General features: G+C 42.6%; 1 protein-coding gene across 2 annotated transcripts in view; it reads left to right on the top strand.

Moving 5' to 3' along the window:
* PLA2R1 (phospholipase A2 receptor 1) overlaps window positions 1-24274 on the top strand; it is a 1951179-nt gene that overhangs the window by 1751129 nt on the left and 175776 nt on the right. For both annotated transcript variants that reach the window (XM_069616352.1, XM_069616351.1), the window contains one exon: window positions 4534-4650. In XM_069616352.1, the coding sequence (XP_069472453.1) occupies window positions 4534-4650 (117 nt within the window). The remainder of the gene's footprint in view (window positions 1-4533; window positions 4651-24274) is intronic.

Below are 24274 nucleotides of genomic sequence, written 5' to 3' on the forward strand. Positions count from 1 at the left end.
TCACTCAATTACCAGCCACAGTTGCAGACCTCCAATTGGAGTCCCACCTGGGGATGGGTTGTGGGGGGGGGAGACACGGTATAAACGCACCCTGTGCCAGTTGCACAAAGTGGGTTGTAGGAGGAGGTTCCTGTTTGAAGAACATTGGAGATTGAAGAACAGTGGAAGAAGCAGAGGCTGTAGAGACAGAGAGTAGATGGGTGGTATCTGTGCCAAACAAGAGGAGGTACTAAGAGGGTCAAGCGAGAGGTAATAATATCAACGGTTGAGTGAACAGAAGGAAGTGGTGTAATGGAGAACAGGAAGGAAGAAGTGATAACAGGGGCTGAGAGTGAGCAAAAGGAGGAGGTAAAGATTGAGAAAGTAGAGGAGGTGATGGTTATAGAGTTAGACGAGATAGGAAGTGGTACACAGAGGAAGCGGTAACAATAGAGGGAGACAAATAAGAGAGCAAAGAGGTAGTAATTAAAGGAGGAAGCAAAGGGGTGGCAACCTCATTGTCTTGGGAAGATAGCTCAGCGGCATCGCGCTCACATTGGAAGCAAGACGACATGGAGCAACACAGGTTCGATCCCCGAGTCTGCGCTTAGAAACCTCTGGGTATTAAGGGTGTTATAAATATCATATCATATCAAGAAAAGGTGGTCAGAAGTGATAATTACTTCAGGACAGACTGATAGTGAAATAGAGAAAGCAACATCATGGGAGAGAATGGTCTTGAAGAGTCTGAGGAGAGAGCACCCAGAGGAGGAAGCTGCAGCGACATTAAGGATAGCATAGAAGAGACTAAGGAATTGCCATCAGGAGAGTAGAAGAAAGTCACACCAGGAAAATAAGGCAGTGGGGAAAGAGCCCAGGAGAAGAGAGTGAGGACAGGCAGGTTCTAGGGGGGCACGGTTGACTCTAGGCTGGACCAGACAGTGGGAAGAGTTGTAAGTGGGATCATGGAGATTAGGGTGAGCTTAAATAGTCAGGGAAAGGAAGACCAAGGGCAAGACAAGAGCAAAGCCCCTCTCTTCTAGCACTCCATGCCAGCTGCTGCTACCAGTGGCCTGTCTGCTGGCTAAACTTTATAATTGTGCTAGTTGTGCGGTATGAGACTCAGTAAAGTCTGCAACTAGGTCAGAAGGGGAATGATTCCAGTCATTGTAGAGCCTGAAACACCACAGTGCAGTGGCTTGGTGTAGCCCTCTCAAGCTGCACAGACTTGGACATTTTCTTCTGCAGCTAGGAGGCCAACATAGCAACAACTGCAGAAAATACATTGGACCATCGGAAGGTTTCTGAGGGATAGGAAACCAAACCGCACTGAAGCAAGAGCCATCTTGATCTTTTTGTTGGTTGGGAAACCTTGTGAATGTCCTGAATAAAATTTAGTGATACCAAGATATTGGCCCTCATTCCGAGATCGGAGGTAGCCATGGCGCTATTTGCTCCATGGCTGCCTCCAATACCGGGTCCGGCACTGGTCTGGTTGAATGGGGATTTACCGGGTCATTCCGACCCTGGAGGACCCGGTAAGTCCCCATTCAACCAACCATTCCCCATTCCCATTTCAGCCCCCATAGGGCTCAATGGGAATGGGGAAGGCGCTAGTAATGGGCCCGCGAATAGCAGGCCCGTTATTAGCGCCCTGGTCCCCTAGCGGGACCCGTAAAGGACGTGTGGTCAGACCACACGTCCTTTACGGTTCCCGCTAAGAGACCTCGGAATTGGGCGGTAAGGGATTACCGGCACCGGTCTCCATAACTGGTGCCCGGTATCCGTTACCCCCTAACTCATAATGACCCCCATAGTGTTGAAATCCTTCTTTGATCCACAGTGGAGCACTGAACAGCATGCTTGGGTTGTGCATCCTTCAACTCAAACGTGGAAGTGTTGTTTCTTAAAAATCCCTCAAACTAAAACTGATGTTAACTTTCAGGAAGAGCTGGCCACCAAATTCCACCTGGATTTGTGTGAGCAAATGCACTTAGCCTGTGAAAATTTTGAAACAATGAATCCACTCAGAAAAGCAATGTGATGGGTAGTAAGGGGCTTGTACCTCAATTAACTCCCACTTTACATGCACCAAAAAGTTTATTTGGAGCCGTTCCAATGGCCAGGCAACACCAATAATGGACACATTTACAAATATAGACGGTGCATTCAGATTCAAATAAAATACATTTGCCCCTCTTTCAATCTGGCATAAGACAAATTTGAGACAAGGGCAAATACGAAGGAAGAAGTTTCACTTTTTAAAATCATCCCTTGAAAGTTGTTCACTTTCCCTAAATGTAACCTCCAAATTCAGGAAAACATGTTTTATCATGGTCTTTTCACCTTTCCCCTTTGTGTGCAAATTTCGCTTTCAGGGACATGCCCCTGGTGTTCTTTTATTGTTTTGTTAATCAGTCACATTTGTGAGTCTTAATAGTGGTAGCTGCAAATTGTGTGGGGCATATGTGTGTTTCTTTGACCATTACCATAAATGCACAATTTGAAAGTGACAGCCAATTTAATTTTTCCTTATGGCACATTAGCTCCTCGATTACATTTGTTTTTAGAATTGGCCCTCTGGTGAAATGTCACAACATATACAACTATTCCTGTCAGCATTTGTAATGGACCTAGCTGCTTTACATCCTCACTCTCTGTGGGAGAAGTTTTGTAGAATTACAAAGGAAATTGGTCAAACATGAAATTAAAGGGCTATCCCCACAATTCCTCAGACCTTTTTGGCATACTGTGGTATAACCCTTCAATCAACCAAAGAACCTGCTAATAACATTTCTCAGTTTTCTAGGAATAAAATACCAAAAGCTGCCTATTATTCCCATGTGTATGGAAACACAGGGACGAGGAGGTTGAACTGAACAATGAAGATCAGGGAAGCCGAGAAGCCCAGGATGTGTTCTAGTGGTTGGGAGCACATGAGAGGTGCTGGGACATTTAAAACTCCTAACCAACATGAAGCAGAGCGACACTGTCCGAAGGAGCCTCATCCTCTTGGTGCCGACTAAGGGACTGCTGAGCGGCAGAGGAGACAGTGGAGCAGGAAGGCTAGGGAAGTCGACAGATGGCAGAATCAGGTTTGCTGTGTTGGGACCACAGCAGGAAGTGAAAAGAAATCTTCAGGATGGCCACAGTAACCAGAAAGCAGTTCCAACGGCACTCGAACACGGAGATGGGCTCAACAGCAAAACGGGAGCCGCAAAGGATGTGGAACTGCTAGATGAAACGTGTGAGCCTGTGAGGTGGACATGGGATGCCGGGGAGCTGCTTCACATTTAGAGGGAGAGGAATGAAGAGAGCCACGAAAAGCCAGTGAGGCCTAGGAATGGAAGCTGTGACACCGGGGCACTTTGGCAACACTATTAAGGAAAGAAAAGAGCATGTAATGTGAATTAAAGGGATTTCAGATCCAATATTTGAAAAGAAAGACTACTAGAAGTGAATGTATAAATTGAACTGTGTGACAAAGCCCTGGCAGGAGAGTATTCCAGGCACAGTCAAGTTTGCAAGTGTGTAAAAGTGAATCACATGAGAAAGCCCAGCCAGGAGAGTGTACCAGGCAAAGTCAAGTTTGTGAATGTAAAAAGTGGACCACATGGAAAAGGCCTAGCAGGAAAAGTATGCCAGGACAAGATCATTTTGTGAGTCAAATTGCATTAAGTGTGGAAAGACCCTGGCAGGGGAGTATATCAGGTGTCCTGCGAGGCTGGAGACCGCATCCAAGTTGTTTTGCTTTCAAGTTGTTTTGTTGAATAAAGAATCCAAAGGAAGACTCGTACCCTTAGGATTGTGAATGTTTGAAAAGACTTGGGGAAGGGAGACATCCTTCCAAGAAGTGGATTGCAACACCAAAAGGAAGGAGATATCCTCTTGGGTTATAAGAAACTGTGATTGTCTTGTTCATCTATCGAATTGGTGAAGATAAACCTACAGAAGGGAGCCATTCCCCGAAACTGTGAAGAATATTAATTGGGAACTTTTGTGTTGGAGTTACATCTTTCTTTTGAACTTGAACATTTATGCACTTCCAAAGCCAAAGACATTACCCTTAACACCTTAGAGTACATTTTAGAATGTGAGGGTTAGAATAGGATTTCAGACAAAGACATTTTTGCTTTGGACATCTTTGACCAGGACAGACCCTTTGGTTGAGGTAGGGAAAATGCCTCATAGAGTAGGGAAAGTGAGGCATTTTCCAACCCTATTTTACTTTGAATAAAGGTTTGTGAGCACAATCATGAGTTCTCGGGGGCCCGTCTCTCATTCCTGGATCCTCATACTACGAACATCCTTTTAAATAGGGTCCAAATATCCACTGTTGTGCATTTGGTTATGTTCAATGAAATAACACAGTTATATGTTCTTGTGAATAACAGTCACACCAGCAAATCCAGCTTTTGCACTGTATGAGTATTTCCTATTATCTATGTAATATTCACTACAGTGAAAATAAATATGTAATATTGATAATGTGAACAAATGCAATGGCAAAAACAATAAATCTAACTGTAACATGTTGGTTTGTATACTCTTTAGGATCCAATCTTCTTGTTCTTGAAGATGAAGAAGAAAATACTTTTCTTGTGCAACAGTTACATGCTTTTCATTCGTCGGTCGTAAAGATTTGGTTGAGCATAACTCACAGCACAGAAAGTAAGGTCAAAAAAATGTATTAACCTTTCCTGTAATTTCATTGCATTTAATCATAGAACGCATCTGCATTCCCTACTCATTTTTGCTTACAAATCAACAGAAATAAATCTTCTTATTGTTAGTTTTGGCTATTAGGTGTTGCTTTAAGTGCCACCTTTAAGCCAAAACTATTGCATTAGAGTACAATTTGGGAGAAATGGCATATGTTTATTTGCTCACGCATGCTAATCTTTATGGCCATACCTGCCCACTTCCTGGGCATACCCACTCACTTCCTGCCCCTCCACGCCCAAAACACTTCCTCTTGGAATCTGTGAGCTAGCTATTTCGAGGCTTACCATCAAACTATGTGCTCAAAGTGCCTGCCATTGTTATTTTACAGCAGTCTTCTGAGAGTTAATGACTTAACTGGAGCTGTAAACAGCTACTAGTGTCATAAAGAATGTCTAAAACAGGTCTGCCTTCAGCACTCAATTTGTAACCACTACGCATGTCCTTCACTTAAGTCCTGTTCAAAACAAACATTAGCCAAGCCAACAGTTTTGGACTGTGTATATTCATTAGCCATTTGCCAGCCCCTGCTATTGTATACATAGATACTCACACCATTTTGCAGCTGCTACCATCGATTGCCAGCTAATACCACTACGGCAGTGCCTACACACAAGCCAAAACTGTTGGCATTGCCAGTGCTTGTTATCTTGTGCATACCATCTGGCTTTCATGTTATGCAACTTGAATTCCCACATCCTTTTTCTACAAAGCGCCATTAGTGCTTGGGTCTCCCTCCTGCTCATCAATAGCACTAAGATTATCACTGTACCACCATTAACTTATAGTGTTTTCCTCTCCCTCTAACGAGTATAAGATCACACATAAAAGATCAATGAGAATAATATATGCTTTCTAATGTTTCTTTAATGATACATGTATTAGCTCTTAAGCGTTTGAGGTCTGGGAGATGCTAACTGTGTTTGAGTTTCCCTATGGATGACCATTTTTTTTCCATCTGATGGGGGTCATCTTCATGAGCTGATAAGGTGATTTCTCCCCAACTCGGGAGTTTGTCAGGAGTTATGTGAAATAGGCTATCTATCATAGGATAGCCAGAAGTAGGGGAGTGAGACCTGTCAGGATGTTTTTTTAACTCCCTATTATTTTTCTCAAGTAAATACTCTAACGAAAAACCAGTTTTTACTTGGTTTCTCAACCCTTGGCTTTATCATTAAAGTTTCCCGATTTGATTTTTATATTACTCCCAGGGTATGCATAAGGCACGATAGATACATCAGAAGGTAGAAGAAACTATGTTAAGTTTATGATTGGGGGATGGTTAGGGGATAATTTGCTAATGAAATGAGCGAGAAGCAGGCTTAATTCATACTCTGTAAGAGTTCAAGATGTGTAGTATGCTTGATGCTTTTAAATGAATAGAGATTTTATTACACAAATGTGTCTTTCAAATACAAGCAATTTGGCTTATAGTCTAGGTAGGGGTCCCTATGAAACTTTGAAGCGGTGCCCACCTCCCTAGCTAAGTCTCCCTACTACATCAGGCCATAATAAAATACCAGTTGACTAGAGCAAGGGTACCAAAAGACTGTGGCCTTACCTGCAGGGATTTCTTAGGTGGCCTAGTGGGGTTGTCTCTTTTTTGTAGAACCCTTTACTTCCACATGACCATCTCTCAACCCTTCCTTACTCTCCCCTCCCTATGCCAGTCTCATCTCTTTTCCACTCTCCTCTCTGTGTCTCTCAATATCTCTCTACTGTCTCCACCATTTACCTCCCTCCTGATCTTCTCTCTACACTGTTTCCTTGTCTTATCTCTCTTGGTCCCTCCTCCTCACTCCACTTTCCACCGTGCTTGTGGTCTTATCTGCTTCTTTCCAAATCTCACTCCTCCAAACACCACCCCTGCCTCTATTCTCTTCTACCCTCTTGCCTCTCACGTCTCTCGCTCTCTCTCACATACTCCTACTCTCAACCCCCATCCTCCTCTCCCTACAAAACTACCTTCAATCAATCACTCACAGAATCTAACCAACTGGTACCACCTCCTAAGTGCAAGCACCTTATCTTCACGCTCTCCAAATACTCAAATGTCTCCATCCCTTGCTACACCCTCCTATCTGGTTACTTGGGTCACTTTCCAGCTCTGCTGTCCTCACCCACACATCTCTGACTGTCAACTGACTGATGCCTTTTTAAAACCGTCCCCTTCCTGCCTAAGAGCTTTAATCTGCTCCCATTGGTTACCTAATTCTGATACTTCTCTGCTCCAATCTCTGCCTGAGCTATCCCCTTTTGGCCTGATACTTCCCTGAAAGTGTTAGTGAGGACCTTTAGCCCCACCCCCTTTTCAATCTGCATCTTTACGATGGGGTCAGTGTGGTCCTTTGATCTCTGTTCTCCCATTTACTTGGTAAATTAGTGGTCCACAAGCGTTTTGAAGTGTTCCTTGGTCGCCAATAATCTTGGGAAGTCTCTTCTTGTCCCTTCGGCACTACAACTGGCCAATCATTCCTCTTTAGCCAGGCTGTGGTTTGCGAAATAGGTGTTGGGTCTCCCATGAATGGGGAAGCCTGGCCCATTTCTATTTGAGCAACAATTCTGTTCCTTATATTTCAGGCAGTTTTTTTCGGTTGCAAAGTTTTTCTCTGAACAGTGCTAGGACCTATTATCCATTCCAGATGTCTCAGGAGTCTGGTGCACTCTGGTCACTATAGTCTCTCGAGAACCACCTGGAAGAGAGAGAGACCTGGCTAGAACAGAATCTTCTGGACATTGGATCAGAAAAACGGACACCAGTGTGCATATACGACCCCAAGAATGCCAGCAATGGGGATCCCCCTTGACTCGCCCACACCATGTGTGGGATAGGTCTGGCTCTGCCGTTGCCTTAGTAAGCCACCTACACGAGGTTGAGAGGGGTCTTTGGCCCTATTTGACAGGGTCATATCTATGTCCCTATCCCATACCTCCAACCTTATTAATGCCCTGCGACCGCCCATCAAAGTTTCCTGTTCTGGGTCCAGGGTCTGATCTGCCAGCTTTATTACGGCATTCTCTTTTGACCCTCTTTGACCATGTTTCACAGACTCTAGGCACTGTTTGAATAAGGGGAAATCTGTACCAATCAATACCTCCTCTGGTAGGCCTGGCATCCCCAAGGTGGGTATCTTTATGCATCTTCCTAGGTCTCCTACCCACACCTAGGCCTGTGGATAGAGGTCAGAATCCCAGGGTACACAAAAGATTTTTGAGAGGCCCCCGGGAGTTAGTTCTTTCATCATGACTAAATCTGCTTGAAATGCCATACATAGACTTTCAGAATCCACCAAGACCATGGCCGTTCTGCCTTGTATGGTCACAGAAATTTGCTATTTTTTCACACCCTCTCCCATTGAATACATACCCCATGTTACTACTTATGGTGTTTTCTTGACTTCAGGGAATAGATCAGGGAGATATCCTTACTACCCTGATTTTAACTCTGAATCCGGGTGTATCTCTGGAAAGAAATCTTCCTTGTGCTCAGTTTGTAATAACTCTATTTCCATTGGCTCCTCTCTTCATTGCCTTGGACATATTCTGGCAATGTGGCCATGCTTCCCACATATATAGCATCTGATTGTCACCTCTGGCCTGGGGATCACACATGGTCTATCAGGTCTGAAGTCTCCTTGGGTAAGGAAATCTGTCTTTTCCTTCTCAGTAGATGTTCATAGAGAGATTGGCACCAGAAAGGTCAAATGTCCTTCTTCAACCCTTGATATGGATTTCGCCTTGCCTTGTTTCCTAGTACCCATGGGGGGATGCTCTCTCTGGAAAATGGCTCGCTGGTAGGCATTAGCTGTTTTAATGGCCTCCTCCAATGAGTGTTCATGGAGATGGTAAGCCACTTTCTGTAGATACAAGGGCAATGAGTTAGTGATTTTCTTCAATATCAACATCTCTATGGTTTCTTTGTAGGTCTTTAACCCAAGTCACATATCCCACACTTTTTAGGAAAGTTATCTAGGTGTCACACCTGGGCACAGTTTCAGGTTCCTGACCCTCATTTGATAATGCTTCTATTTGTACCCTATCCTTTTTATAATACCCCTTTTTTTATCTCATCATATGGAGTACTTCCTTTGGGGTTCAGGTCCTCAAATGCCTGTTGAGTCTCGCCCATAAGAAGTGGTGCTACGTAGGCAGCCCGCTGAACCGTGTCATCCAGCCACCTAGACTAATCTGTCGAAGTTTACAAAGAAGGCTGCTGGCTCTTCTCCAATGCCCAGCTTCTAGAGCACCATTGATGGTAAAAAAAAGGGTGCCATTGCCTCTCTAAAAGGGCATCAAGAAGGTCTGTCAGCATCTCCTGGTGTTGGCGGTTCATGGTCAGTTCTCCATCAACCAAGGCATGCAGTGGATCTTTCATGGCAGCTAGGATATGCTCGCTCTTTCGGGAACTCTGCGTCTTTTCTGGTTCCTTTGGCAGCAGAAATGGAGTCTCTTGCGCTTCCTTTTCCTTGTTACTGAGGTTAGGGTTTCTCCACCACTGGAAGGTGGATAGACTGGGACTGTAGGAAGACCACTCCCATTGGCCTGGCCTTCTTCTATCTCTCTGGAGCAGTACCAGGCTTCCCTGATTTTAGCCAATAGGACAGATTTTGAAACTGCCACCAACATAGCCTGGCCATCATGGTCCTCTGTTTCAGTAAGGGTTACCTCTGACTTGACTGACCTCCAGGAGTCATCAGACTTGTCTGATGGAGTTTTCAGGCTGTGAATGTCTAGCCCCATTTCAAGTTCTGAAACTTTCTTTTCAATGGGCTTGGTAGCAGCTGTGATCCAGGTCTCCTCACATTTTGGAAGATTGTTCATTTTCTCCCTATGCATGGACCCAGGGATCAAACCTGTGTTGCTCTGCGTCGTCTTGCTTCCAAGGTGAGCGCTTTGCCCCTGAGGTATCCTCCTAAGGCTGTGTAACCCTGATATCCCCTAATTGATCCCACAATGACATCACTTGTGGCAAGGTGCTCAATGAGTCGCAAGACGTATCGAATAAGTATGTCTCTGTCTCTCCCTCCCTTTCTCTCTGTGTCTCTCCTGTGTCCACTTTCCAAAGCCCTCCTGATCTCTCCTCTTGCTCTACTCCATCTCCTGAGCTTCCCTGCCTCTCCCTCTCCCTTTCTCTCTTCTCCTGTCTCCAACCTTTGACTCCCTTCTGATGTCTCCCCTCGCTCTATAATCGATCTCCTCATATTGTTCTTTCTCCCTCCTGTCTCTACTCTCCAGCTGCCTCTCACATTTCGCTCTCTCTTTTTCCCACTCTCAACCCGCATCCTGTTATCCTCCCAAAACCTCCTTCAATCACTCTCTTGCATTCACGCACAAACTTACCAAATTGGTACAACTCTCTCAGTACCAACACCTTACCTTCACTCTCCCCAAATGCTACAAACGTCTCCTCCAATGTCTCCTCCACCTCTTAGGTCTCCTTTCAACTCTGCCAACCTTACCCAAACACCTCTCACCGTCAACTCACTCTTCTGGCTTTTTTATAGTCTTCCCCTTCCTGCCTAGATGCCTCTCCCTGCTCCCATTGGTTACACAAGTTGGATACTTACCTGGCCCAATCTCTGTCTGAGCTATTCCCTTTTGGGCCAGTATGTACCCTGGAAGTGTTCATAAGGACCTTTACACCACTTCCGTTTTAGCCACCATTTTTGCTATGCCGTCTATATGGTCACAGTGTCTGTTCTCTGTGTCTCCCCTTCACTCAGTAAGTCAGTGGTCCAACATGGTTTGGGAATTGTTCCTATGTCTCCCCTATTCTTAGGCAGTTTCTTGATATCCCTGCTCTGCTGCAGCTGCCTCTTTGTTTCCCTGTAACTAGACTGTGGTTTGTGGGATAGGTATTGGGTCTCCCATCCTGAATGCGGAAGCCTAGTCCATTTCATTTTGAGTAACCAGTTTTGTCCCTACTTTTCCAGGCTGGATCTTGACTGTTGGGCCCAGGTACATTATGATACTTGATGTTTTTCTCCAAAGGGTACTGCTTCGCACTATTATCGATCGTAGGTGTCTGAAGAGTTTGGTGCATTCTGGTCATTACCCAGAATCACCTGGAGGAGATGAAAAAGACACAGACAGGACACAGGCTGATAAGTATACTGTCAGGCATACTGGGAAGCTGGGGACATGGTATCCCTCTGGGGTATTTATGGGTCTGGAGTTGCTCTGGTAGGCCACCTACCCCAGGTTGAGAGAGGTCCTTGTTTCCCCTAGACAGGGTCCCCAGGATCCTGTCACATCCCTGTGTGCCTACTTCCAAAGAGTAGTTAGAGAAAGGGACACTTTGGGACAGAACAACTAGCGGGATCCAGATCCCAGTTGAAATGTGCTGGGTCGATTTATTTATTTGCAGTGCTTATATAGCGATTTTTCGCCTTTGATGTTAAGACTATTCAACAACAGGAGAAGTATGCACCTGATTGCCTCAACTCCGATTAACTCTTATCCTTCATATTGAAATCTTGCAAACCAAATAAAGAATAAGGATTGGATTATGTTTATCGGTTGAAGTTATGGATACATTAAGGAATGTAGAATCACATAAGAAGGTCTGCATTCAAACACTTACACTGTTCTTCATTTTTTCTGTTATTCTACCTGTGTGTTCTTTTAGGCGTGTTAGTCTTCCAGTTATTGTTCTGCAGTAGTAAAACACAGACAAATGCACACAGACTCATTAATCATAACTCAGAGGGTTACTACATTACACGTCAATCTTCATTTATAAGTGTTGCTTTCCTCGACTATATTTATTTATTTATTTATTTTTGGATTTGTAGAGCGCACTACTGCCCACAGGCATTGAGGTGCTTAAAGGATACTTAAGAAGGCTTGCTTGAGGGTTACAATAAGCGACCCAAGAATAATGCTTCGATACAGTTAGTTAGGTTACAATTGTTGACACATTTTTGTTACATAGTACTGTGTGATGCATAGAAAGGTGTGCCTTACATAACCCTGTAGGTGTGGACCTTTCGCTCCACCCCTTTACCGAAATTAGGCCCACCTCTAGAATTAGTAAGTGTGCCTTTTGTCCACAAAGCAAGTTTATTGACCAGACGGCCAAGAGGGGGCTTAGATGACATCTAACAGTCCCACTAACCCTGGTCTCCCTGAACCACACAAAGAGCACATATTATATACAGTTTGCAACAGTTAATACACCCCCCCAGATACTGTTACAAAGGCATCCCCCCAAACATGATTGGTTGCCCTTTACAGAGAAATCTAAAACCCTTACAGACATTATAACAAAATCCCCTAAAAACGTATAATTACAAGGTTTATATTTTAAACACGCCCCTTCCCAAAAACCTCTCCATATTTGGTGGCAGCCTTGCCTCTTAGTTGCTCAACAACAGAATTCCTATTAATGACGCACACAGACCTGCCCTAAAAATACCTAAACAAAAAGGCCTGTTGTTGCCAACAGGAACCCCTTCTTGCACTCTTAACAGACTAAAGCCCTGTGAAAAAGATTTTTTTAACTGTAGAGCAATACTACACCTTAAGTTAAATGGTGTCAATACCTCAACAGCAAACGAATGCTAAGGGATTATAAATATATAACTTCGGGTAAAAACTTCAAATGAAGAAAACAAATTTAATAGTGTTGAGGCGTTAGATGAAGCATTCAAAAAGAAATAATACAGAAATGGAAGGCTCCAATGTAAAATAGTTACAGAATGTAGTATCCAATAAAAGCAATGTTTCCATAAATCCAACGATGATGTATCTACATTCAATACAATTAGGAATACCAATTACATTCACAGGTATTTTGGCTGTTAATTGATCTGAACCTGACAATCAATCGTAGTGTCACATGCACAAATGTACATCCAAAACAGTTTAAACAAAATTCACAATACAATATCCAAATAAGCTAAAATTGTTGTTTTAAAGAAACAACTATGGCCAACGCGTTTCGAAATCTGTGTCCATCTTCAGGGCATTTGAAGCTAAATGTTCCCAATGTGTTCAGGGTACAGTGTAAATACAACATGTGAATGTGCTTAGTCACATTTTTTATTAGATCAAGGTCCTGTCACTTTTTAATGATACAGCAAAAAAGTCACAATGTACTGACCTGTATAGATGTATTTTACTGTGTTTCTCTATTTTACACAGAATCTACATCAAGGGAATGAGGTGCTGTGGTTAATTTAAAGAATCTACTACATAGGGATAAACTCAAAAACTCATTGGTAATGTGTAACTGATGTCCATATCAAAGCCAATGAAAAGCACACACTCAACCGCCTCGTGGAGAAAAACTGCTTGGCGGTTGAGTGTAACTGGATGACTCGCTTTCACGAACTCAGGAGTCACTGTAAAAAATAATGATGGTAAGTAAGGTGTCCAGTTGTAACATGGCAACCTAAGTGTGAGGCTTAATAGTTCGGAGTCTAATTACATTATCCAGTGGCTATAACAGATAATGCTCAGAAGTTCTTAGCAAATGGAACAAGGAGTCTCAAGTTCAACTGCTGATTTGATTGTGCATAACGAGGCATATATTGATTGGATCTCAGATAAGATCTTATTGAAGGGTGCCGTAAAAACATGACAAAATGCCTGGCAGGTCACTGTGTAGAAATACAAAAAGGTGATGGTTGGAAGGTTTTGAATGAATCATAACTACGGGCACAGCTCTGGGCAACCCTCCAGACTATCGTTTTTCAGCCTGCCAAGCCATTACAGAAGGGGAAAAACCATATGCAAATCAGGCTTGGTCCTACCCCAAAAGGGGCAGGCCAGCCCGAACTGATAGGTTACATCCCTTCTGCACGAGACCACAAGCATCCGCAGACATGTTTCAGCCTTGTTGGGCATCATCAGTGAGGAGTAGCTTGGATCTTTAGGCATGGCAGACTCGGGACCCACGTCTGGGCATACCCGTCCCACTCGGGGTGACTTTAGCAAAACAAAAAAGTGATGGCTGGAAGGTTTTGAATGAATCATAACCACGGGCACAACTCTGGGCAACCCTCCAGACCATCGTTTTTCAGCTTGTTAAGCCATTAGAGAAGGAGAAAAATACATATGCAAAGCAGGTTTGGTCCTACCCCAAAAGGGGCAGTACAGCCCGAACTGCTAGGTCACATCCCTTCTGCACGAGACCACAAGCATCCCAGACATGTTTCAGCTTTGTTGAGCGTCATCAGTGAGTAGTAGCTTGGGTCTCTAGGCCTGGCAGACTCGGGACCGACATCTGGGCATACCCGTCCCACTCGGGGTGACTTTAGCAAAACAAAAAGGTGATGGCTGGAAGGTTTTGAACGAATCATAAGCACGGTTACAGCTCTGGGCAACCATCCAGACCATTGTTTTTCAGCCTGCCAAGCCATTACAGAAGGGGAAAAACCATATGCAAATCAGGCTTGGTCCTACCCCAAAAAAGGCAGTCCAGCCTGAACTGCTAGGTCACATCCCTTCTGCACGAGACCACAAGCATCCCAGACATGTTTTTTTTGTTTGTTCTTGATTCCATTATAACATAATAGAACCTTTACAAAAAACATAGTCTCATTTAGCAGTTACATTATAAGATATCATATGAAATAAAATATAATTGTTCAGTAAAAGTTCGTAAGAAGTGCTTATTATCTTAAAAAGACTTAATTATCTGCACATTTTAAAAACATTCATAAGAAATTGGCTAGAATAAGTATAACTATGTAGCACATAATGTGATTTGCTTTGCTTCAATAATTGTTAAGCAAGGTGCCATAAAGATATACTTAGGGTCAAGACATAGTCATGGTATACTGAGTCACTACTGTTCAGATGTTAACATACACATTTTATCAGGCGGTAAGATTAGCATAGTTGATTAGTTCCTTTTCTATTATTTTGCAGAATCTCATTAATGCATAGATAAGAGGTTTATGGGTGCCTTGCATCATTCTGGCCCATAAAAATGTTAGACAATCAGTATAGTGAATATTCACAAATTCCATGATTAAAATGGATCTGGTATGTTTAAAATGTGGACAGTACAGAATTAAATGCTTTAGTGTTACAACAGTTTCAGTACATAAAGGAAATCTACAATGCTTAGTCTCGACTTGGTTGTTATTCCCATCCCAATTCCAGATCCTTTCTTTAGTATAAAACAGATTGAATTTGAACCAAAGGGATACTTCTCGCGTATGATTACAAGGAAAAAGAGTGATGTGATCATATCTAGGTAGATGTTTTTTAGTAAATAGATAGTATTCTTTGGAGAGTTTACATCTGCCTATTTGATCAATTGTTGTACACCAATCGAGTTCAAATAACTTTTTTTCGCATAGGCAGGTCTAATATGAACATCATACACTGTGATATTGGCCTCATTCAAAATGGCTTGAGCTCTTGCCTGGAAATCGGCCAAAGAGGTCGTCGGCATTGATTCCATAGTTTTCCTCATGTCTACAAATAGCGAATTTGTCCGCGGGTACATTATTTTTGCAAAATTTGTAAGGAGTCGCAATTTCCAACGAGTGGATAGTGCTATTAGACTTAGCTCATGTCTTAAAACTGCATTAGGCAGTGACATTGGGAGATGCATGGCAGTTTTCAACAGTGTTCCTTGGAGTTGCTCCAGTATCAAACCCATTTCAGCTAAGCATATATCCAGCGAGTATAAAATAATGCTTTCGATTTTTAGCATTAAAAACTCGATAACAGGAGTTAGTGAGAATTTGCAGTATTTTGCATGAATTAGTTTTAATTGTAAAGTAAAAGCGGTCTAAACTTATTCTTTAATAGGTCTGTCCACATTTTAATGGAGTTTTTCCCTGAAAGATGGTATCCTAGATAAATCGTATCTGCAATAAAGGGGATGGTAATTCCTGTAATGTGCCATTGGAATTTACCAGTTTTTTTCTGGTCTCCAAATTTCATAACTGCTGTTTTGGCTGGATTAGGTGCTAAATTGTGAGCCCTTGCAAATTCTTCAAACAACATTAGTTTAGCTTGTAGACCTGCTGGAGTTGGATCGAATAGAATAATATCATCCGCAAAGGCCATCCATTTTAGTTTGATAAGGCCAATCCTTACAGAAAACAGATTTTCATCATCCCAATTTTTGCCAAGGTCCGCCAAGTACAGATTGAAAAAGGTAGCAGCTAAGTTGCATCCCTGTTTCAGCCCTATTTCGGTCCTGATCGGTTTTGTTGTTCGTCCTTCAGAAGTAATTTTGATTTTGTAAGAGGTGTTGCTATGTAATGCCATGAACCAGTATATTAGCACTAATGGTACCCCCATTTCCATTAGTTTGGTCCATAGTAAATTCCGTATCACGTTGTCGAAGGCTGATGACATATCGATAAGAACAATATAAACCGGGTTTGCAGAGATTTATTTTGCTCCTGCAATGGTAAACACCATTATTATAGCGTTAAGCGACATGCTCATCCCTTTTCTGAACCCAGTTTGGTATTTAGAATAAAGTTCATTTTCTTCAAAGCATTTTTCAAGATCATAAAGGAGAAGTTTCGCAAAACGTTTTGCCTCAGTATCAATTAGGGCAATGGGCCGGTAATTCTGGGCAGAGAAGGGTCCCCCTTTTTAAATATTGGTATAATATTAGCCGATAGCCAGGAAGAAGAGATAGTCCCCGAAGCGAAAATGGCCTGATATTTTGTTTGCAATATTATGGCCCATAAATCAGGATCCGTCTTATACAAGCAGGGAGGGAAACCATCTGGTCCAGCAGATTTAGAATAACTAAGTTTAGAAATAGCCCACTTGACATCTGTGATAGTCCAATTCAAACGAGGAAGGTCTTGATATAATAGAGGTTCGAAGTACGTCTTGGTAAATTTGTGAGGAATCTTGAATTTGTTTGTGATGTAGATATTCCAAGTAGACTCAGATGGAATTAGGAGTTGAAGATAGTACTTGGTTCTGGTTGCTCTTAATTGTTCGCCATATAGTTTGTGTATCATGTTCAGATATTGCTCTGATAAGTTTACAATTCTGTTCATTATATCTTAGTATTATTATATGTTTCAATTTTTGTTTATATGTGGCCAGAATTCTATTCCGCTGAGTTTGATATATTTAACGAGGGAGTTGAGATTTATCCAACTGTCTAAGAGCCTTGTTTTTTAGGCATTTTTGAACTTTGCAAGAAGGATCAAATGAATGCGGGTGGTTTGGAGTAGAAGTTTTCTTACTTAAATGCCTTAATGTCGCTTGAATCAATTCTGCATAAATTGTCATCATTGCAGTGAAGGAAATTCTCTCATTGAAGTTGTAGTTTGTAATAGACAGTGTTACGTGTTGAACGAATTGTTTGCATAGGGAATGGCTCCATCTCAGAGACGTTTGAAGGCGATCAATTTCAACTAAAGCTGTGGAGTAATCAACTGGCAATAAAGAGTAATGAGTTTTTATCTTGCTCAGTATTTGTGCGTGATCTCCATAGTTCATTTGATTAATTATCAGCGGGGTTGATGCTGAGAGCAAGTTATGGGTAACGAATATGAAGTCAATCGTAGAAGATTTTGCATCTCTTGCCCATGTAGTCCACTGAGTGTTTTATTTTGGTATAATGACATCTAAATCCCAGTCTCTTAAAAAATTCCTCCATCTCATACCTCTTTGCTTAGATAAAGGATTGGCTTTTGAGCCTCCAAGCTCCTCGTTTGATCTACATTCACAATTAAAATCTCCACCTAGAATAATTTCAGCATTTTGATATTCTTGAGTTATATATTCAAGGCAGGTCTCAACGATGTTCATCATTTCTTCAATCGGAATATGCGCCGGATTCCAATAGATCGTGATTACAACGATGTTGCAATATTTTTGCATATTTGTGGTTAGTAATATCGCAATCAGATTATTGGCTTTCCAAATAATTTTAGAACCAAACATTAGTGCGTTATCTACTGCTATCAGGACGACCCACTAGGGATCGTGTAGCAGGGATAGAATGGGTGGTATAATCAGGTAGCGAAAAGAAACTAGTTTTCATTGTTTCTTGAATCATCAGTATTGAGGGACGATTATTAGAGTCCATCAATGCGTGCCATTTCATAAGATTGAGATGGCCAGATGAGTTCCAAGATTGAAAAGTTAAGAAGGTTTTTGTGGTCAGCTACAGTCTAGGGGGTGCTTCCTTAGGTTTTAGAATAGCACTAAGCATTGGAGCTAGCTATGGTAAACCCTGAACGTTGCCCGTTCCATTAAATAATTCATTAATAGCTCCATTTTCATCGTCGTTGATACTGGATGGCAGGCTAAGTTGCGAATGAGGAATTATGTCCTGTCGGCATTTGTGCTGGATGAAATCCTCCGCTTCCTGTTTGTTTTCCATAGAACGTAACGACAGACCTTCCTCCTTTATTCCTTCTCTGTTGAACCATAAATATTTCATGACAGCTTCGGAGGTTAAATAACAAATAGCACAATAGGTGTTTTCGGTTGATAATGATACTCTAAGAATATCCTCTGATTTAAACATGCGCAGTTGAGGAATTCGACTGAAGAGCGTTAGAAGGAAAGCTCGATTAATGCGATTATTTCCAAGGAACTCACGGTTTCCTTCTAATCCTAAGAGATGGAATTTTTCCATGTTGGTATGTTGTTTTTTATCAGAGGATCGATCGAAAGATTTTATGTGAGGGTCAGTGGAATTTGTTCTAGAGAGGACATGATTTTTACAATCAGTCGGATTTGGGCTCAAAGATTTATTCTCCAAATCGGCTTTCAAAGTTTTTTCGTAAAGTTATTTTCTGAGAATATCTAAGATATCGTGATGAGTAAGCCCTGTGGTAGGTTGTATCTCTGAAATTAATTTGTGCAATGCAGGGCCGTGTACAAGTATATGGTTGTTATCTGAGGATAGTGGTATGTTGCACGTCTCCTGATTACTCCATTGCGGGGGAAATTATTCTGAACGTAGTAATGCTATAAGAGATGTTACTTTTCCTTTGCCATTAACTGCTATCATTTGATGGATTGTAGTACAGGGAGCCACTTTTTCAGTCATTGGTAAGGAACACTTTAGATCACTTTTACAGTTGCTGGTGAATGGTGATGGTTCATTTGTGTTGATCAGTTCTCTATCTTTAAATAGCGAGAGAGTTGCCTGTGCTGATGGTAATATGGTTGAGGATAGTTCTTTTCCCTGGCCGTTAGCTTCGATCATAGGACGAATGATGGTGGAAGAGTCGTTTTTTGCAGCAGTCGTTAGAAGGCAATTGGGTGCATTTGCACAGGTTTTGCTGTAGGTTTTTGCAGTTGTGTTGGTAGTCGATTCAACAATCAATTAATCCTCTTGTCGAGTAGTACAGCTTCTGCCACATACTGGAAAGTAATTACACAGGTTTGTTTTGCCTCGTGTTAGTTTTATCATAGATGACTTGTTTGGGGAGTCAAGCAGGATTTATTATGAAGCGTTAGTTTTATTGTTTGCCACTTTTGATGTTTCTATTGAGTGATTGCTCTCAATTTGATGCCTTATTTGTTTTTTATTATCGAGTTCAGATAATTCGATTTCTTTAAACAAACTTAAGTTAGCAATCAAGATGTTTTTCCCATATTTTTTGGTATTTTGGGTGTTTTGGCATTACATTTTATCGATGGAATTAACGCTTCATGGCTTACTTTTGAAAGTTGTTGCAAATCAATGTGGTCTTCATCAGACGTTGTTGCGGTGGTATTAGATAATGGCAATTTATTTATATCAGTATGATGATTAAGGCCTTTTGACAGTGCATCGTTGCGTCTTTTGGCGTGCCTTTTGACAGCTCTTTGATGTAGCTTCTTGGCTCTCCGAGACATGAAGCCAGTCATCTCTTTCATTGGTGGCTCCTCAGGTGAGTCTGGTTTCATTTGTTCAAGGACTTTTAGCAATTCCGTTGGGCTATCAGGACAGTCACTAGACTGTGAAGTTTTAGGATTATGTAGCGCTATGATGATGTTCATTTTTTCAATCGCTGTTCTTAGTTCACTTGGATCATGTTGACAGTTAGATAAAGGAAGGTTCAAGGGAGCCTCTGAAAGGGTTGAATGAGGAATTGTAGTTATTCCGAGGCTGCATTGAGTTTTTGTTTAATAGAATTGGTTGGGGCACAGGTGGATGAAAAAGTCTTGGGTCATCTCTAAGGTTTTTTTATGTCTCAGCTGCAACAATAAACCCTTCAATGCGGTACATTTTTGAGGACATATGTAGAAGCATTGTTTTAATCTCTTTTAATTCGAAGTGGGTTAAGTCGTGACCTTTGTCGAGAAGATCTAATATTAGAATAATTACCGGAAAGGTGCCGGGGGAATGGTGTAGTTGACTTAGATCTGGAGATAGTAATGGCTGCGAGTTTTTAACATAGATTTCCTCAGGTTCCGAAGAGTAAGGCGTTTGTGGAGGCAGAGGCTCTTTGTTTATGTCGTCAGCAATTTCAATGCTCGTATCCAAGAGATTTGTAGGATAGTTAGGCAGATGTGAGTGAAAAGACATGCGCTTTTTTACGGAGTTAAATACTACCGGCGTCAAGGTGCCAATAGAACGACAGACAGCTTGGTCGAGCGCTGCCATTTTCTCCATGGTTAAATCGAATTGTTTTCTGTCACTTTCATAGGCCAAGGGAGATTCCGAACAACTTCTAAAATCATCAATCGCTTTATGCATTCGGGACTAATGGTACCGTTGGAAAAAGATGAGTCCGGAAGTATAAGTGAAGGAGTATGATTAGATACATGGGGATTTCCTTGAGCATGAATTTGAGTGGCATGAGAGACGTCACGAGGAATGAACGTTTCCTCTTTAAGAGGTTTCAAAGCATGATCCTCAGGAACAACCGGCTCTTCATAGGAGGTTTTTCCATGACATATGAGAGAGTCGATATTCGTAGAGGAAAGTGGAGTCGGAATGATCAAACTAGGTTTAATACTTCTTAAACCGCTTGCCATTTTCTCTTTAGCAGAAGCAGTACAGTTGATTCTGCAGCAATAGAATTACAAAATGATTATTGAATTTGGAATTAGTGACGAAAGTTGTTACAGGTAATCAGCTTATATATTAATTATTTATACAAGCTCGCCAAGAGGGTTCTAAAATAGCAGTGACTAAGTGGTTATGGCTGTATAATAACGAACAGTATGAGCATTAGTTATTTAAGCTGCTTTTACCTGGTGTTCGATAAATTGGAGCGACGACAAGCTACCAGCTAACAGCAAGCAGGGCTACTTATAGCGCATACTTAATGCTCGCGCACAAATGCGCGCAGGAAGCAGTTTAAATACACTTGCTGTGTGTAGGGGCGGAGCTAGCTAGAGTAATGAGAGAAAGGAAAAGTATATAAGTAGTATATACTTATATTAACATATTACAAGTCAATAGTAGCCGTGTATAAGTATATACCAATGTCCAGGCAAAGTCAGGCAATCCAAGCTTCTGCAGGGGATGTTGACCTCGTAGGGCAGCAGGACACGACAGCAAACAGCGCTACTTATAGCGCATACTTAATGCGCGTGTGCAAATGCGCGCGAAGCAGTTTAAATACACTTCCTGTGTGTAGGGGGCGGAGCCAGCAATGTCCAGGCAAAGTTAGGCAATCCAAGCTTCTGCAGGTGATGTTGACCTCCTTGTTTCAGCCTTGTTGGGCGTCATCAGTGAGGAGTAGCTTGGGTCTCTAAGGCTGGCAGACTCGGGCCCCACATCTGGGCATACCCCTCCCATTAGGGGTGACTTTAGCAAAATAAAAAGGTGATTGCTGGAAGGTTTTGAATGAATCATAACCACGGGAACAGCTCTGGGCAACCCTCCAGACTGCCAAGCCATTACAGAAGGTGAAAAACCATTGGCAAATCAGGCCTGGTCCTACCCCAAAAGAGGCAATCCAGCCCGAACTGCTAGGTCACATCCCTTCTGCACGAGACCACAAGCATCCCCAGACATGTTTCAGCCTTGTTGGGCGTCATCAGTGAAGAGTTTGGGGATGCTTGTGCAGAAGGGATGTGACCTAGCAGTTTGGGATGGACTGCCCCTTTTGGGGTGGGACCAAGCCTGATTTGCATATGGTCTTCCCCTTCTGTAATGGCTTGGCAGGTGAAGAACGATGGTCTGGAATGTTGCCCAGAGCAATGCCAGTGGTTAAGATTAATTCTAAACCTTCCAGCCATCACCTGTTTGCTTTTGCTTTGTTACCCCGAGTGGGACGTGTGCGCCCAGAAGTGGGCCCTGTGCCTGCTGGGCCTAGAGACCCAAGCTAATCCTCACCAATGAGGCCCAACAAGGCCAAAACATGTTTTCGGGATGCTTGTGGTCTCGTGCAGAAGGGATGTGACCTAGCAGTCCGGGCTGGACTGCCCCTTTTGGGGTGGGACCAAGCCTGATTTGCATATGGTCTTTACCCTTCTGTAATGGCTTGGCAGGCGAAGAACAATGGTCTGGAGGGTTGCCCCGAGCAATTTCAGTGGTTAAGAATAATTCTAAACCTTCCAGCATTCAACTGTTTGTTTTTGCTAGGTCACTGTGTAGAGCCATCACTGAAGACCTATACTCCCTCCCAAATTATAAGGTAATAATAAGGCTTAGTGATATGGTGTAAATATTGTGCAGACTAGTTGCAGAGTTTTCCTAAAGTCTACCTGTGGTAAGACTTTAAAAAACGAGTCCTTGGTATACAGAGCCCCAACTCTAGTATTAGTCCGTACTACTCACTGTTTTGGTAGTATGGCAGAGCAGACAGGCTTATCATAGGAATTAGATCTGAGCTGTAGGTAAATACAAAGAACTCAGTTTATACATAGGCCCAAAGAATCACCTGAACACTTGTAGTTATAGTTATATAGTTATTTATTTTATATACGCAAGGAAAAGTTATATTCAGCTAAGTAAGTACTATTTCACATTAATAAACACAAATGAAAACCAATGCAATACTTCATGTGAGTAAACCATAAGTTAAGACTGGCACAGTTAATGAACACAAGGTAAGAAAAGTTACTTGTTATGCAACTCAGAAAATGCTCTGTTGTAGGATTAAAAAGGTTAAGTTAAGCAGCGCCAGCAATAGCAGCTCAGTACTTAAAAAGATGTATTTTACTTTTCATAGGCCTTAAGGCTGTAGCAGTCCATCCCTGTCTAGATATGAGTTCTTCAAAGTCAAAAGGCGATGTTCCAAAGGATTCTTCATTTATAAGAAAGTAAAGGGCTTTTGTTGGTCAAAAAGGTTTCAGGGGCCTTGGGAAATGCTCCATATGGTGCACAAGCGTTAGGCCTGGGCGAGCAGTATGGGCAAACAAGCAAACACCGGAATCAGCACTCCAGCAACAAGGGAGCGACAGAATGACTCAAGGTATGTAAGTACTACCACGAGTCCCACAATACCTAAGGAGCGATGAAGAAAATGCAGCTGGATTCTTTCACGGTGCAGCAGCGGTGGACCCTCTCTCCTGTTCCTTGATCATGCTGATGAAAGGAGGGACTCTGGAAGGGATGGCGCAGCAGCAGTCACGAGAAACGACTCCCAGCAACGAACCCTTCATAGTTCAATGCCGGTCTGCAGTTTTCAAGCCTTTTCACAGACACCAATGGGGAACAGTTCTCATCCAGAAGATTTACCTCGCTTGCTCGGTCCTGCACTCTGGTGAGGGGACTTTGAGGAGGAGGATCTTGCCTGTGGAGGTCCAGAAGGAGTCCACCAAAGTTTCAGGAGAGTTTGTTCATGGCAAGAGGAGGCATGGCAATCAGACTCCAGGTCTGAGGCTATTGCCATTTTGCAGCCCAGGAAGGTCGCAGCACATCGTGGGGGGGGTAGAATTGAAGGTCGTTTTAGGACTAATTATGCCCACCAATCCAAGGGAGGCGCAGTCGTCCTCTTCGGAGCTTCCCTGTCGATTTGAAAACAGGGTCAGTACAGCAGCGGTACTTCAGCAGGCTTCTCCATTTGCTAGAAGGGACTGCAGGTGTCTCTGGTCATCTTCTTATTCAGTTCTTTTGTTCCAGTGGTTGACTTGTCTTTTGCATGAGGATCCTTGCCTTTTAATCGAGGAACCCAGCCAATCAATTGTCATGCAACATTCAAACTTTGGGGGGTGGCTGTCCTTTTAGGACAGCCAACCTCCCAGTTGGAATAAGTTCCAGGCAGGCATCCCACCAGACAAAGCACAGCAGAGTTTTGTACTCCTCTCCTGCTTCCTATCCTCACACCCACACTGGAGCCTCTGCAGCTGTGAAGACAACCTGTGAGTAAAAATGACACAACAGTCATTAGAACACTTTCACTGCCACCAGCCATTCATGTATGCATTTCACTGTAACAGAAATGTTACAGGAGAAGTGAAAAAGATGTACACGTTATCCTCTCAGCACTCCACAGAGGGTGCTGTGTGCTGATCTCACAAAAGAAAAGGTAAGAAGGAAAAAAAGCATCCCCCTATCCTTGGGAACATTAGTTCTCACAAGGAAAATAAAAGAATATAAAAATGAAAGCCCAAAGGCCTCCCAGCAACACTGCTGTGCACTGCAAAAGTAAATTACAGATCCTTAAAAGGTATGGAGGAAAGCAAGACTGCATAAAATAAAGTAAAAGGAAAATCGACAAGGGTTCCCATTGTC

Source organism: Ambystoma mexicanum, chromosome 9, assembly GCF_040938575.1.
Source record: "Ambystoma mexicanum isolate Mex_15411 chromosome 9, UKY_AmexF1_1, whole genome shotgun sequence".
Taxonomy (NCBI): Eukaryota; Metazoa; Chordata; class Amphibia; order Caudata; family Ambystomatidae; genus Ambystoma; species Ambystoma mexicanum.